Source organism: Microcaecilia unicolor, chromosome 6 (assembly GCF_901765095.1).
Source record: "Microcaecilia unicolor chromosome 6, aMicUni1.1, whole genome shotgun sequence".
NCBI classification, from domain to species: domain Eukaryota; kingdom Metazoa; phylum Chordata; class Amphibia; order Gymnophiona; family Siphonopidae; genus Microcaecilia; species Microcaecilia unicolor.
Genome location: NC_044036.1, coordinates 214,034,502 through 214,050,017, shown reverse-complemented (window position 1 = coordinate 214,050,017; position 15,516 = coordinate 214,034,502). Strand labels below are relative to the sequence as shown.

The following is a 15,516-nucleotide window of genomic DNA, read 5'->3' as shown; positions in this document are numbered from 1 at the left end:
AGGCCTCGGCACCGGGCTAGAGCACGCCGGCGCCTCCATCAACGGCGCCAGAGGCGCAAGCACCCCCGGCGCCGGCACAGTCTGGCGCATCAGCCCTTCCAGAATCCCCGGAAGGATGGCTCGGAGGCACTCGTCAAGGCCCGCTGTCGGGAAAGGCGAGGGGGACGGTAGAGGTGCCGGTGCCGGAATCTGCTCGGGTCCAGGAGACGGCACCAAAGTGCTGGTGCCTTGACGTAGCGATACCTCTACCACCGAGGGGGAACGCTCCTCCTGGTGCTGCCGCTTCCTCGGCGTCGAGTCATCTCTGGAGCCGGTAGCCACATGCGTCGTGGGCGACCGATGACGGTGCTTTTTAGCCTTCTTCCGGTGCCCGTCATCGGCGCTCGGCGGTACCGAAGAGGAGGAGGTAGATCCCCCTCGGCCTCAAGGGATCGGGTCCGACAGGGTTCGGTCCCGAGGGTCCTGGGTAGAGGGAGTGACCGGGGCCGATTGCCCACGCGGCCGCTCACCCCTGCCATCTCCGGAGGACCGGCGGGCCAACGGGACCTGTGCTCCTGGGGTCGATGCCGTCGGTGCCGATTTCGTGGACATCGGTACTGGTACCGAAGATCCGGCTGTCGACACCGATGCCGTCGAAGTCGACGTCGAGGGACCGGCGCAAGTTCCGAAAAGACGGTCCCGAAGAACTTGCCTCGCCACCTGTGTCCGTTTACGTAAACCGAGACACAAGGTGCATGTCTTGGTATCGTGCTCCGGCCCGAGGCACTGGAGGCACCAAGCGTGAGTGTCGGTCTGCGAGATATGCCGGCCGCACCGACCACACTTCTTAAATCCACTCGGGACCTTCGAGGACATCGACGGAAAAATCGCGTCGGCGAAGTCAAAGTCGTCGATGGTGGCGGTAAAAATCACACCTCGAAAAAATAAATCGACGAGACGCCCCCGCTAAAAGTACGAGGGGAAACAAAGTTTTTCTTTTTTTTTTTTAACAGAACAAAAGAAACAATCAAAGAAAACAACGAAGAAAAAAACTCGCGTCAAAGGCGCAATCCGGTTTCCGGGGCTGACAGAGAGAGAGACGAACACTGCTCTCTCCAGCGCGGAAAAGAAAAGACTGAGCGGGAACGGTCACGCACGGGCGGGAAGATGGCCGCGCGTGCGCGGTGGGCATGCCCTGCGTGCGGGACCGCCCGCAAAGTTTTCTTCTGGTTGGTGGGGGCTGCCGTGGACGTCAACCCAGTCGTGAGAACAAGCAGCCTGCTTGTCCTCGGAGAAATTTAGGATCCCTTACACAGTAGGATTTTGGATGGCTGTTCTTGCCATACAGCAAATTCTGCATCATTGAATTCATCAAAAGTACTGTTTCATATCAAACCAGCTTATGCTACACATGGTACAGATGCTGCAGCAGGCCAACATTTCACTATAAAAGGTGTTTTACTAAAGTTACTATAAAGTTCGGAATATCAGGAAATGTCATATACTCATCATGCACATTGCACAACAGTTCCAGAGGTTTTTCTACTCCCTTCATTTCAGGGGCGTAGCCAGACACCCAATTTTGGGTGGGCCTAGGCCCAAGATGAGTGGGCAGAAGAACCTCGCCCCATCCCACAGGTGATTTGGTCTCTCTCCTCTCGCCTGCATGCCATATGGTCTCTCAAACATCCCCCCTCTCCCGTATACCTTTTAAATAGCAGATTTTCATCAGCAGCGAGCAGCAACTAATACACACTGCTCATGTTGGCCCCACACCCTTCCCTCTGATGCAGCTTCCTGTTTCCGCCCAGGCAGAAATACATCAGAGGGAAGGCTGTGGGGCCAGTGTGAGCAGTATGTATGTCACTGCTCACTGTAGGCGAAGATCTGCTACTTACAAGGTATGCAGGAGGGACACTTGTTGGGAGTTTTCAGCTGGTGGGGCATGGGGATCCCTGCCAGCCACATCATAGGTATGCTGCTACTGGGTGGGCCTAGGCCCACCCAAGCCCACCTTTGGCTACGCCACTGCTTCATTTTGATCTTTTTTCTTCTTACCTCCAGCTCTTCCCCCTTTCTCTTCTTTTAGACCCTTGTCATCAGGTTCTTCTTCCCTTTTGATTTTTCTCTTCCATCCCCTACCTCAAAATATAAAAGGAAAACACTTACTACAGCTGCAGAGTATTCCGCTTTCTTGAATCATCCACTGCTGCATACACATATTTTATAAAGTGTGCATGCAAATGCTAACTCTTCTCTAATCCCACCTCTGGTAACTCCCCCACTCAGTTCAGATAAACTTGTGCACACACATCTACTTGCATACAAACTGGGCAATTTTAAAGGAAACAGTTTCTGCACATAAACCTCTGTTCTATAAATGGCTTTTAAAGAAACCCTACATAACCCTGTCCTACTTTTATAAACATTACAGGACTCACACTGGTCAATATCATACTAATGTTATCAGCACTAACTTGCTCCAAAGAAAGTTGTATTATATTATGCAAGGCACAGTGTGTAGCAGTATGTGAAAACCATGCTCATACTTACTTTGTAATAATGGAAAAGGATTTGATATCTGGGAGCTGGCAGCTTCTAGAAGAGAAGAACAAATTACAGTATTAAATCCAAAATGACAACCTCATCATTTATGATGTTTCATGTTTTTCCAACTAAACAAAGCCTAGAGCACACTATAGTGATTAAGGTTTCGTATTACACACAGAGAATTAAAACTCCTACATCCTGGGGTAATCTCTGAAATAAAGCACAATAAATAAATGTAGGAGAGGAAAAATGGAATAAGGGAATCCAGTTTTTAAAACTGACTGGGAGTAAAATCCAAAACAAAACACAACAGCTAACAGGGTAAGGAAGAAAAGAATGAGGAAAATCAATATTTGAAGTCTTTAGAAGCAGTTTTGTTACATATCAAACAGCATGGTAGGTAGTGTGCAAGCAGAAAATTTTGTTTTGCTTCTGTGTGTATGTGTGTGTGATCCCTAGTAGTTTTCTGAAAACTGTTGGGTATCATTAGCAAAGGGATTGAAAACAAAAATAAGGATATTCTGCCATTGTATCGCTCCATGGTGCAACCGCACCTCGAGTATTGTGTTCAATTCTGGTCGCCACACCTCAAAAAAGATATAGTGGAATTGGAAAAGGTACAGAGAAGGGAGACAATGATGATACAGGGGATGGGACGCCTTCCCTATGAGGAAAGGCTGAAGAGGCTGGGGCTCTTCAGCTTGGAGAAGAGGCGGCTGAGGGGAGATATGATAGAGGTCTATAAGATAATGAGTGGAATGGAACGGGTCGATGTGGAGCGTCTGTTTACGCTTTCCAAAAATACTAGGACAAGGGGGCATGTGATGAAGCTGCAGTGTGGTAAATTTAAAACGAATCAGAGGAAATTGTTCTTCACTCAATGCATAGTTAAACTCTGGAATTCGCTGCCGCAAAAAGTGGTTAAGGCGGTTAACTTAGCGTACTTTAAAAAAAGGTTGGATGACTTCCTGGAGGAAAAGGCCATAGAATGTTATTGGATGAAGGAATAATACACTATTTCTAGGAGGGATGGGACAAATTGCTTGTTCTTTTGGCCGCTGTCGGTGACAGGGTGCTAGGCTCGATGGACCCTTGGTCTGTCCCAGCATGGCGATGCTTATGCAAGATTAGGTTCTACTCTGATGTTTAGTGGTAGGGACAGTGCTTTTTTTGTGCCGGTACGCAACGGTACGGCGTACCGGCACCTTTTTTTGCCCGCCCCCCCCCCCCCCGACACTCTGGGCGAGTCCTGCACTTAGTTTTTTTTTTTTTAAGACTCAGAACGTGCGAACGATGCAGCCGGCAGCGATTGAAAGAGGCTGTCTGGGCTGGCGTCTGCGTCGGAGCTTCCCTCACCCAGGGTTGCCAGGTGGAAATTTTTTTTCCCACCCAAATCAGCCTAAATCCAGCCCAAAACCCGTCCAAACTCAAACCCTGCCCCTGACACCCCCCCCCCCCCCGCGTCATCACCCCGCCCCCGCCGTCATTGGCCCCGCCTCCCCGTCATCGGCCCCGCCTCCCCCGTCATCAGCCCCGCCCAAAACTTCACTAACCCCGCCCCCGTGGCCGAAAAAACCGCCCTGAAGCCCAAAAAGCAGCCCAAAAAACCGCAACCCACCGTGGGCAAAAATTTCCCGCGGCGGGTCGCGGAAAACCGCCCACCTGGCAACACTGCCCTCACCCTCTGCGAGTCCCGCGAAACAGGAAGTTGTAACAACAAAGGCAGGACTCGCAGAGGGTGAGGGAAGCTCCGACGCAGACGCCAGCCCAGACAGCCTCTTTCAATCGCTGCCGGCTGCATCGTTCGCACGTTCTGAGTCTTAAAAAAAAAACTAAGTGCAGGACTCGCCCGGAGTGTCGCGGGGGGGGGGGGGGGAAGGATTGGGGAGAGAAAGAGGGAAACCAACAGAGGGAAGGTTTGGGGAGAGAGAGAAAGAGGGAAACCAACAGAGGGAAGGATTGGGGAGAAAGGGAAACCAACAGAGGGAAGGATTGGGGAGAGAGGGAAACCAACAGAGAGAAGGATTGGGGAGAGAGGGAAACCAACAGAGGGAAGGATTGGGGAGAGAGAGGAAAACCAACAGAGGGAAGGATTGGGGAGAGAGGGAAAGAGGGAAACCAACAGAGGGAAGGATTGGGGAGAGAGAGAAAGAGGGAAACCAACAGAGGGAAGGATTGGGGAGAGAGGGAAACCAACAGAGGGAAGGATTGGGGAGAGAGAGGGAAAAACAGATGGAAGGATTGGGGAGAGGGGAAAACAGATGAAAGGATGGGGAGAGAGGGGAAAAACAGATGGAAGGATGGGGAGAGAGAGGGAAAACACAGATGGAAGGATTGGGGAGAGAGGGAAAACAGATGGAAGGATGGGGAGAGAGAGGGGGAAAAACAGATGGAAGGATGGGGAGAGAGAGGGAAAACAGATGGAAGGATGGGGAGAGAGAGAGGGGAAAAACAGATGGAAGGATGGGGAGAGAGAGAGGGAAAACGGAAGGATGTGGAGAGAAAGAGGGAAGACGCTGGATGGAAGAATGCAGAAAGAAATAGGGGAGACACTGGAAGGATGGGGAGAGAAAGCAGAGCTGCTGGATGGAAAAGGGGAATAGAGAACGACTGGAGAATAAGAGGAAGGGGCATGGGGAGAACAAGGGTGAGGAAAAGATGAAAAGCCACAGGTAGATGAAGGAAATTAAAGAATGGATAGTAAGAATGAATTAAATCTGGACAGAGAGAGAGCCTGAAAAATATTGAAGAAAGCAAAGAAAAAGGAGACAAAAATGACAAATGGCACAGAAGAGTTAAGCGAAAACAAAGGAAAGCAGAATCACAGACTGGGACCAATACGGAAAGAAAAACAGTCACCAGACAACAAAGGTAGAAAAAAAATCATTTTATTTTCATTTTAGTGTTTGTAATATGTCCAATTGAGAATTTACATTGGCTGTCTTATTTTGCACTGGTATACTGGAGCTGTAAGAGCTTACAGAGATTATTTATAATGAAAAAAAATCACGTTATTTTTTCTCCTATAGTACTATAATATTTTCAATGATGTCTGTTTATATGCGCCATGGCTGGTATAGGGGGTGTGGTTAATGTGGGTGTGGCTATCATAGGGGTGGGGCCATATGTGGTGACCCACCCATAATGAGTACCGGCACCTTTTTTCTACAAAAAAGCACTGGGTAGGGAGTTCAGAGGTCTGGGACAGATCCTGAGAAAGCTTTCTTTCTAGTACTTGTGAGGCAGATGTCTTAGGGTGAGGCAGATGTCTTAGGGTACAGAAATGACTATCAGGCTTATTTTTGAAAGAGAAGGGTGCCCATCTTTCGACACAAATCGGGAGATGGGCGTCCTTCTTCTAGGGTCACCCAAATCGGCATAATTGAAAGCCGATTTTGGGCGTCCTCAACTGCTTTCCATCACGGGGACGACCAAAGTTCACAGGGGCGTGCTGAAAGCATAGCAAAGGCGGGACTTGGGCGTGCCTAACACATGGGCGTCCTCGACCGATAATGGAAAAAAGAAGGGCATCCCTGACAAGCACTTGGGCGACTTTATTTGGTCCATTTTTTCTTACGACCAAGCCTCAAAAAGGTGCCCAAACTGTCCAGATGACTACCGGAGGGAATCAGGGATGACCTCCCCTTACTTCCCCCCCAGTGGTCACTAACCCCTCCCACCCTAAAAAAAAACTTTAAAAATATTTTTTGGACAAATCCTCTAGGAATCAAGATGGCGTCATAAACGGATGTTGGGTTAGCCAGCTCCTGAGGGCTCCCATAGATGCGCTGCCAAAGTGGAATTTTCTCTGACCTACTGATCGGGAAGAGAAAAGGAAAGGTAGCGGTTCCTACCTCCGTGGTCCCGCAGTCAACTTCTACCACACGACAGACGACTCTGGACACCTTCGGGGTTGGGGTCCCTGGAAATCGGACACCCACTTCAGTAACCTCGGCACCCTTTGAGGACCGAGTGCAGCATTGAGGGAGTAACGCTCAACCCTCCCTCCCACACTGGACCACCGTGACCCGGAAGCGATTTGCTGCTCATGGGGTCACAACGACTGGAACCTGTGGAGTCTCCCGGTTCTTCAGCGTTTGTTGAGGGAGGACCCACGAGCACGTCTACCCCGGACAGAGGAACAACAATGCAGGACTCTGTTCGAGGATCTGCTGTAACTGCCCGGGAGATTGAGACTGTGAGTACCGGAATCTTAGAAAGATTACAATGAATGAGTTATGGGATGCTATCCAGGGTGTGAATAACACTCTACTTTTGCTGAACACTTCCTTTAAAAATGAAATTATTGATATAAAGAAATCTAATCAATTAATGGCTGAACAAATTCAAGAGCAGAATGTTAAGACTCAAAAAATCGAAGGACAGATTGAGAAACTACAAAATCTCACAGAGGCTTTAATTAAAGAACGAGAAATCCAGGATCGAAAACTGGAATACCTTGAAAGCAATGGAAGAAGGAGTAACTTGAGATTTCTAAATTTTCCGAAATCTCCTTTAATTAATGCATTGGATATGTTGAAAATATATTTCAAAGATATATTGGGGCTCTCAGAAGAGGTTTATCCCCCTATAACGAGAACCCAATATATAACTGGGACATCTTCATTACCTAAAGAGGTGCCTCCCTCTATGGAAATGAATTTGACAGATTTCCTGGAATCCTCTCTTGAATTTATTACTGAACGTAATACATTACTGGTGACATTCGCACTTGAACCGGACCGCAATAACATCTTACGGTTATATTTCAGGCATATGAATGACTTATTCATGGGACATAAAATACAAATTTTCCCTGATTTGGCGCGAGCCACTCGGAGGAAAAGAAAATAATTTTTGATGTATAAAATCGAGGGTTTAAAGTTAGGTGGAACTTTATTGTGAAATTTCCATGTAAGTGTTGTATTACCTTGAATTTGGTAAACTACCTTTTCTTTAACCCTAAGAAACTATTGGATTTCATTGAAGCAAAGGAAAAGAATGTTCTACCCCAGGACTAGAACCCGTAATTAAGGCAATGCTGTTAAAATCGGCTGTGGATGTTCGTATTTCCTGTCTATTCTGTTATTCATCTTTCTTTTTTTTTACGTTTTCTTTTAATATTAGAATTTCTTAGTTCTTGATTCTTTATGTTGTGGACAAAAGTAATATTAGAAGTATTTTTGATTTAATAGTGCAGGTAATTTTAGTACCTTGTAATAATTATTTCTGAATTTCCCTTGCATTTATGTTGTATGGATATAAATGTAAAAATGTAATAAATAAAGAATTTAAAAAAATAAAAATATTTTTTGGCAGCCTCAAATGTCATACTCAGCTCCCTGACAGCAGTATGTAGGTCCCTGGAGCAGTTTTAGTGGGTGCAGTACACTTTAGGCAGGCGGACCCAGGCCCACCCCCCCCTACCTGTTACACTTGTGGTGGTAAATGTGAGCCCTTCAAAACCCACTGTACCCACATCTAGGTGCCCCCCTTCACCCCTTAGGGCTATGGTAGTGGTGTACAGTTGTGGGTATTGGGTTTTGGGGGGCTCAGCACACAAGGTAAGGGAGCTATGCACCTGGGAGCAATTTCTCAAGTCCACTGCAGTGCCCCCTAGGGTGCTCGGTTGGTGTCCTGGCATGTCAGGGGGACCAGTGCACTATGAATGCTGGCTCCTCCAACGACCAAATGGCTTGGATTTGGTTGTTTCTGAAATAGGCGTCCTTGGTTTCCATTATGGCCGAAAATCGGGAACGACCATCTCTAAGGTCGACCTAAATTTCGCGATTTGGGCGTCCCCGACCGTATTATCAAAATGAAAGATGGACGCCCATCTTGTTTCGATAATACGGGATTCCCCGCCCCTTCGCTGGGACGTCCTGCGAGGACGTCCTCAGGAAAACTTGGGCGCCCCTTTTGATTATGCCCCTCTATGTGGGCCTCTGGTGGCAAGTGCATACAGCACGAAAGTTACCTATGAAGCAAGGAGACGGCTGAGATAGAGTGGTACACATCCTTTTAGGCCTTTTAGACTTGGGCTTGACAGAGTATTGGGGACCACCATAGATATTTTAGGATTGGGTGATCCTTTAAAATGTATTCACATTTAGTAGCATCTGAGCAGGTAGACGCAGAAATGATAAAAGAAATCAGAGACGCGAACAAAATGGGCAATGCGATAATAATGGGTGACTTCAATTATCCAAATATAGACTGGGTAAATGTAACATCGGGACACGCTAGAGAGGTACAATTCCTTGATGAAATCAAAGACAGCTTTATGAAGCAGTTGGTGCAGGAACCGACGCGAGAAGGAAAAATTCTAGACTTGGTACTTAGTGGAGGGGATGATCTGGTGAGGGACGTTATGGTACTGGGTCCGCTTGATAACAGTGATCATAATATGATCAGTTTTGATATCAACCTTGAAGTTGATATCAAAACTGATATACACAGGAAGTCAAATATGTTAGCGTTTAACTTTAAAAAAAGGAGACTATGATAAAATGAGAAGAACGATGGAAAAAAAACTTAGGGGGACAACTGAGAGGGTAAAAACTGTACAACAGGCATGGACACTGTTCAAAAATACCATCCTGGAGGCCCACGCCAAACATATTCCACAAATTAGAAAAGAAAGATGGAATTCCAAAAGACAGCTGGCATGGTTGAAAAGTGAGGTGAAGGAAGCTATTAGGGCTAAAAGAAATGCCTTCAGAAAATGGAAGAAGGAACCGTCTGAAAATAACAAGAAGCACCATAAGAAGTGTCAAAGCAAATGTAAGGCGCAGATAAAGAAGGCCAAGAGGGATTACGAAAAAAAGATAGCATTGGAGGCAAAAAAGCATAGTAAAAACTTTTTTCGGTATATTAAAAGCAGGAAGCCGGCAAAAGAACCGGTTGGGCCACTAGATGACCGAGGGGTAAAAGGGGCGATCAAGGAAGACAAAGAAGTAGCGGAGAGATTGAATGAATTCTTTGCTTCGGTCTTCACCGAGGAAGATTTGGGTGGGATACCGGTGTCAGAAATGATATTTCAAGCGGACGAGTCAGAGAAACTTACTGACTTCACGGTAAACCTGGAGGACGTAATGGGGCAGTTCAGCAAACTGAAGAGTAGCAAATCTCCTGGACCGGATGGTATTCATCCTAAAGTACTGATAGAACTGAAAAATGAGCTTGCGGAGCTACTGCTAGTGATATGCAATTTATCCTAGTGGTTAGCGTGGTGGACTTTGGTCCTGGGGAACTGGGTTTGATTCCCACTGCAGGCACAGGCAGCTCCTTGTGACTCTGGGCAAGTCACTTAACCCTCCATTGCCCCAGGTACAAATAAGTACCTGTATATAATATGTAAGCCACATTACTACTTAACTTATCTACTACTTAACATTTCTAGAGCGCTACTAGGGTTATGCAGCGCTGTACAAAATAAACAAAGGACGGTCCCTGCTCAAAGGAGCTTACAATCTAAAGAACAAAATGTCAAGTTGGGCAGTCTAGATTTCCTGGGTAGAGGTGTAAAGGTTACAATCTAAAGAACGAAATGTCAAGTTGGGCAGTCTAGATTTCCTGGGTAGAGGTGTAGAGGTTAGGTGCCGAAGGCGACGTTGAAGAGGTGGGCTTTAAGCAGAGATTTGAAGATGGGCAGGGAGGGGGCCTGGCGTATGGGCTTGGGGAGTTTGTTCCACGTGTGGGGTGAAGCGAGGCAGAAAGGGCGGAGCCTGGAGTTGGCGGTGGTGGAGAACGGTACTGAACATTGAACCTGCTATGAGTGGGAAAGCGTGGGGTACAAACGTAACAAAAAATAAAATAAATAAATAAAAATATTGATAAACATAGTTAGAATTTTAAAATAAAAACAAAAAAAGCAAGCAAACTTTATTAGCTAGTCTCCATACCCTTTTCCCCATAGTTTTAAAACTTGAAGTTTCTGCCACAGCATTAACAGATAGTCTCTAGAAGGCACAGAAGAGTCCACTTCAGTCCTCATTCCTACCCACCCTCCCCAAATCCCACTCAACCCTAGCTCAACTCTTTATTTATGATCAATTATTCTAATTAAGACAAGAATCTGAATTACAATTAATTAGTTTCTAAGAAGCAAACACTAAATACATTACAAATTACAAACAGTCAAAAGGATCATTATATTCATCTGATATCCCTAGTACCTTAAGAAGTTTTAATTAAACAACTCTATAATACTAAGATGCAGACAGTAGTCCAGCAGTGAGAGGGATGCTATTGAGTGTCACATGTATAATTTTCTCCCAGTTGGTAAGATGTCATATGTCTGTGCTCCATGCAAAGAGCTCCTAGCTCTCAGAGAGTCAAGAGGCAAGAGTAGCAGACTTGGAGGAGCTGAGGGAAACAGAGAGGTAAATAGAAGAGGCCTACAGGGACGTTACAGAGAAATCCCACCTCCAATCTGGCAGCCCCTGTGCTGCCTTGGAGGAGGGAGACCTTCTAAAAGGAAAGCATCACCCTGTTGAGGCTGGAAGCATGCCTGTAGACAGGAACAGCACACCAGGGGATGCAATATCCTCTGGCACCGAGGCTGTGTCTCCAGGAGCTAGTGCCCAGGAGGAAAGGGTTACGATGGCTGTTGTAGATAGCTAGGTGGCTGGTGGACGTGAGGATTGCCTGGTCACTTGCCTGCCTGGTGCGAAGGTGGCGGACCTCATGCGTCACCTAGATAGGATTTTAGATAATGCTGGGGAGGAGCTGGCTGTCTTGGTACATGTGGGTACCAATGACATAGGAAAATGTGGGAGAGAGGTTCTGGAAGCCAAATTTAGGCTCTTAGGTAGAAAGCTCTAAACCAGAACCTCTAGGGTAGCATTTTCTGAAGTGATACCCGTTCCATGCACAGGGCCCAAGAGACAGATAGAGCTCCAGAGTCTCAATGAGTGGATGAGACAATGGTGCAGGGAGGAGGGTTTTATATTTATGAGGAACTGGGCAACATTCTGGGGAAGGAGAAGCCTATTCCGAAAGCATGGGCTCACCTTAAACAGGGAGGGACCAGGCTGCAGGCATCAGCATTTAAAAAGGAGATAGAGCAGCTTTGAAACTAGAGACTGGGGGAAGGCCGACAGTTGCTCAAAAGTGCATGGTTCAAAATAAGGTATATTTTAAAGGTATCACCAAAACAGGGAAGATAGTGTATCCTGATAGTGAGGTTGCAAAGAGACCATAGTAGATCAGGTGTCTATAAATAAAAATAAAAATCAGACAAAAGATCGCAAATTAATACTGTCAAGTACTGAGCATGATGTAAATAGGAACAACAAACATCATTTGAAATGTCTACATGTGAATGAGAGAAGCCTAAGAAATAAGATGGGAGAGTTAGAATATATTGCACTAAATGAAAATTTAGATATAAAAGGCATCTCTGAGACCTGGTGGAAGGAGGATAACCAGTGGGACACTGTCATACTGGGGTACAAATTATATCGTAGTGATAGGGTGGATCGAATTGGTGGAGGGGTAGCACTGTATGTTAAGGAGGGCCTTGAATCAAATTCACTGAAAATCATGCAGGAAACAAAACACATCTTGGAATCCCTATGGATTGAAATTCCATGTGTAAAGGGGAAAGGACAGTGATAGGAGTCTACTACTGTCCGCCTGACCAGGATGAACAGATAGATGTAGAAATGTTATTGGAAATTAGGGAACTAACAAACTGGGCAACACAATATTAACAGGTGATTTCAATTACCCCGATACTGACTGGGTAAATGTAACATCAGGACATGCTAGGGAACTAAAATTCCTTGACGAAATCAAGAACTGCTTAATGAAGCAGCTGGTACAGGAGCCGACAAGAGAAGGAAAAATTCTAGACCTAGTCCTTAGTGGAGCGAATGATCTGGTGCGTGAGGTAATGGTGATGAGCCACTTCATAATATGATCGGATTTGAGATTAACTTTGAAGTAAGTATAAACAAGAAATCCAATACGTTAGCATTTAACTTTCAAAAAGGAGACTATGATAAAATGAGAAGAACGGTGAAAAAAAAACTTAGAGGAGCAGCTGCGAGGGTCAAAAATTTACATCAGGCGTGGATGCTGTTCAAAAATACCATCCTGGAAGCTCTGTCCAAATATATTCTGTGTATTAAAAAAGGAAGAAGGAAGACAGAACGACAGCCGGCATGGTTAAAAAGTGAGGTGAAGGAAGCTATTACAGCTAAAAGAAAATCCTTCAGAAAATGGAAGAAGGAACCAACTGAAAATAATAAGAAACAGCATAAGCAAAGTCAAGTCAAATGCAAAGCGCTGATAAGGAATGCAAAGAGGGACTTTGAAAAAAAAAGATTGTGTTGGAGGCATAAACACATAGTAAATTTATTTTTTAGGTATATTAAAAGCAAGAAGCTAGCAAAAGAATCAGTTGGATTGCTAGATGACTGAGGAGTAAAAGGGGCAATCAAGGAAGACAAAACCATAGCAGAGAGATTAAATGAATTCTTTGCTTCAGTCTTCACCGAGGCAGATTTGGGAGAGATACCAGTGCAAGACATGGTATTCAAAGCTGACGAGTCGGAGAAACTGAATGAAATCCCAGAGTACTGCTAGAATTGAAAAATGAAGTTCCGGAACTATTGTTAGTAACATGTAATTTATCTTTAAAATCGAGCATGGTACCAGAAGATTGGAGAGTGGCCAATGTAATGCAAATTCTTAAAAAAAGGTTCCAGAGGAGATCCGGGAAATTATAGTCTGATTAGCCTGACGTTGGTGCCAGGCAAAATGGTAGAGACTATCCTAAAGAACAAAATTACAGAGCATATTCAAAAGCATGGATTAATGAGACAAGCCCAACATGGATTTAGTGAAGGGAATTCTTGCCTCACTGATCTATTACATTTCTTTGAAGGGGTGAACAAACATGTGGATAAAGGTGAGCCGGTTGATATTGTGTATCTGGATTTTCAAAAGGCATTTGACAAAGTACTTCATGAAAGCAGACTGCGGTGTACCTCAAGGATCACCACTAGCACCAATCCTCTTCAACCTAATGATTTATTTATTTACTGCATTTGTACAGCGAATGATACATACCTGTAGCAGGTGTTCTCCGAGGACAGCAGGCTGATTGTTCTCACGACTGTGTTGACGTCCACGGCAGCCCCTCGAACCGGAAGAAAAATCTCGCGGGAGGTCCCGCACGTGGGGTATGCACACTGCATGTGCGCGGCCATCTTCCCGCCTGTGCGCGACCGCTCCCACTCAGTTAAATGACAAGCAAAGAAATGAGGAAAAAACGCAACTCCAAAGAAGAAGAGGGAGGGAAGGTGAGAACAATCAGCCTGCTGTCCTCGGAGAACACCTGCTACAGGTATGTATCATTCGCTTTCTCCGAAGACAAGCAGGCTACTTGTTCTCACGACTGGGGTATCCCTAGCTCCCAGGCTCACTCAAAACAACAAACAGGGTCAATTGGGCCTCGCAACGCGAGGACATAACAGAAATTGACCTACGAAGAACAACTAACTGGGAGTGCAGCCTGAACAGAATAAAACCGGGCCCAGGAGGGTGGAGTTGGATTCAAACCCCAAACAGATTCTGCTGCACCGACTGCCCGAACCGACTGTCGCGTCGGGTATCCTGCTGGAGGCAGTAATGTGATGTGAATATGTGAATAGATGACCATGTCGCAAATTTCTTCAATAGTGGCTGACTTCAAGTGGGCCACTGACGCTGCCATGGCTCTAACACTATGAGCCGTGATATACTACTACTTAACATTTCTAAAGCGCTACTAGGGTTATGCAGCGCTGTACAGTTTAACAAAGAAGGACATGACCCTCAAGAGTCAGCCCAGCCTGGGCGTAAGTGAAGGAAATGCAATCTGCTAGCCAATTGGAAATGGTGCATTTCCCGACAGCGACCCCCTTCCTATTGGGGTTGAAAGAAACAAACAATTGGGCGGACTGTCTGTGGGGCTGTGTCCGCTCCAGATAGAAGGCCAATGCTCGCTTGCAGTCCAATGTGTGCAACTGACGTTCAGCAGGGCAGGTATGAGGTCTGGGAAAGAATGTTGGCAAGACAATTGTCTGGTTAAGATGGAACTCCGACACCACCTTTGGCAGGAACGTAGTGCGGAGGACTACTCTGTTTTGATGGAATTTTGTATAAGGAGCATGAGCTACCAGGGCTTGAAGCTCACTGACTCTACGAGCTGAAGTGACTGCCACCAAGAAAATGACCTTCCAGGTCAAGTACTTCAGATGGCAGGAGTTCAGAGGCTCAAAAGGAGGTTTCATCAGCTTTGTGAGGACGATGTTGAGATTCCATGACACTGCAGGCGGCTTGACAGGGGGCTTTGATAAAAGCAAACCTCTCATGAATCGAACGACTAAAGGCTGTCCAGAGATAGCTTTACCCTCTACACGATGATGGTAAGCACTAATTGCACTAAGGTGATTCCTTACTGAGTTGGTCTTGAGACCCCTCTTCCCCCCGCCACCCAATTTAAGCTTAGCTGAAATTGGGTGGCGGGGGGAAGAGGGGTTGGTGGTTGAGAGGCTAGGATAGGGGAGGGCAGACTTATACGGGGTCTGTGCCAGAGCCGGTGATGGGAGGCGGGACTGGTGGTTGGGAGGCGGGAAATACTGCTGGACAGACTTATACGGTCTGTGCCCTGAAAAAGACAGGTACAAATCAAGGTAAGGTATACACATATGAGTTTATCGTGGGCAGACTAGATGGACCGTGCAGGTCTTTTTCTGCCGTCATCTACTATGTTACTATGTATTCAAGCAGGGTCTGTGCAGGACAAGAGCGAGGTTCTAGGGCCTTGCTTTCACACCAAACGACAAACCTCCTCCACTTAAAAAAGTAACTCTTCTTAGTGGAATCCTTCCTAGAAGCAAGCAAGACACGGGAGACCCCTTCAGACAGACCCAAGGTAGCAAAATCTACGCCCTCAACATCCAGGCCGTGAGAGCCAGAGACTGAAGGTTGGGG

General features: G+C 46.2%; 1 protein-coding gene across 1 annotated transcript in view; it reads right to left on the bottom strand.

Moving 5' to 3' along the window:
- Positions 1-15,516, bottom strand: part of ZNF618 (zinc finger protein 618) — a 1,318,203-nt gene that overhangs the window by 196,265 nt on the left and 1,106,422 nt on the right. Inside the window, 2 exon segments of the mRNA XM_030206036.1 lie at positions 2,038-2,121; positions 2,533-2,577. Of these exon segments, the coding sequence (XP_030061896.1) occupies positions 2,038-2,121; positions 2,533-2,577 (129 nt within the window).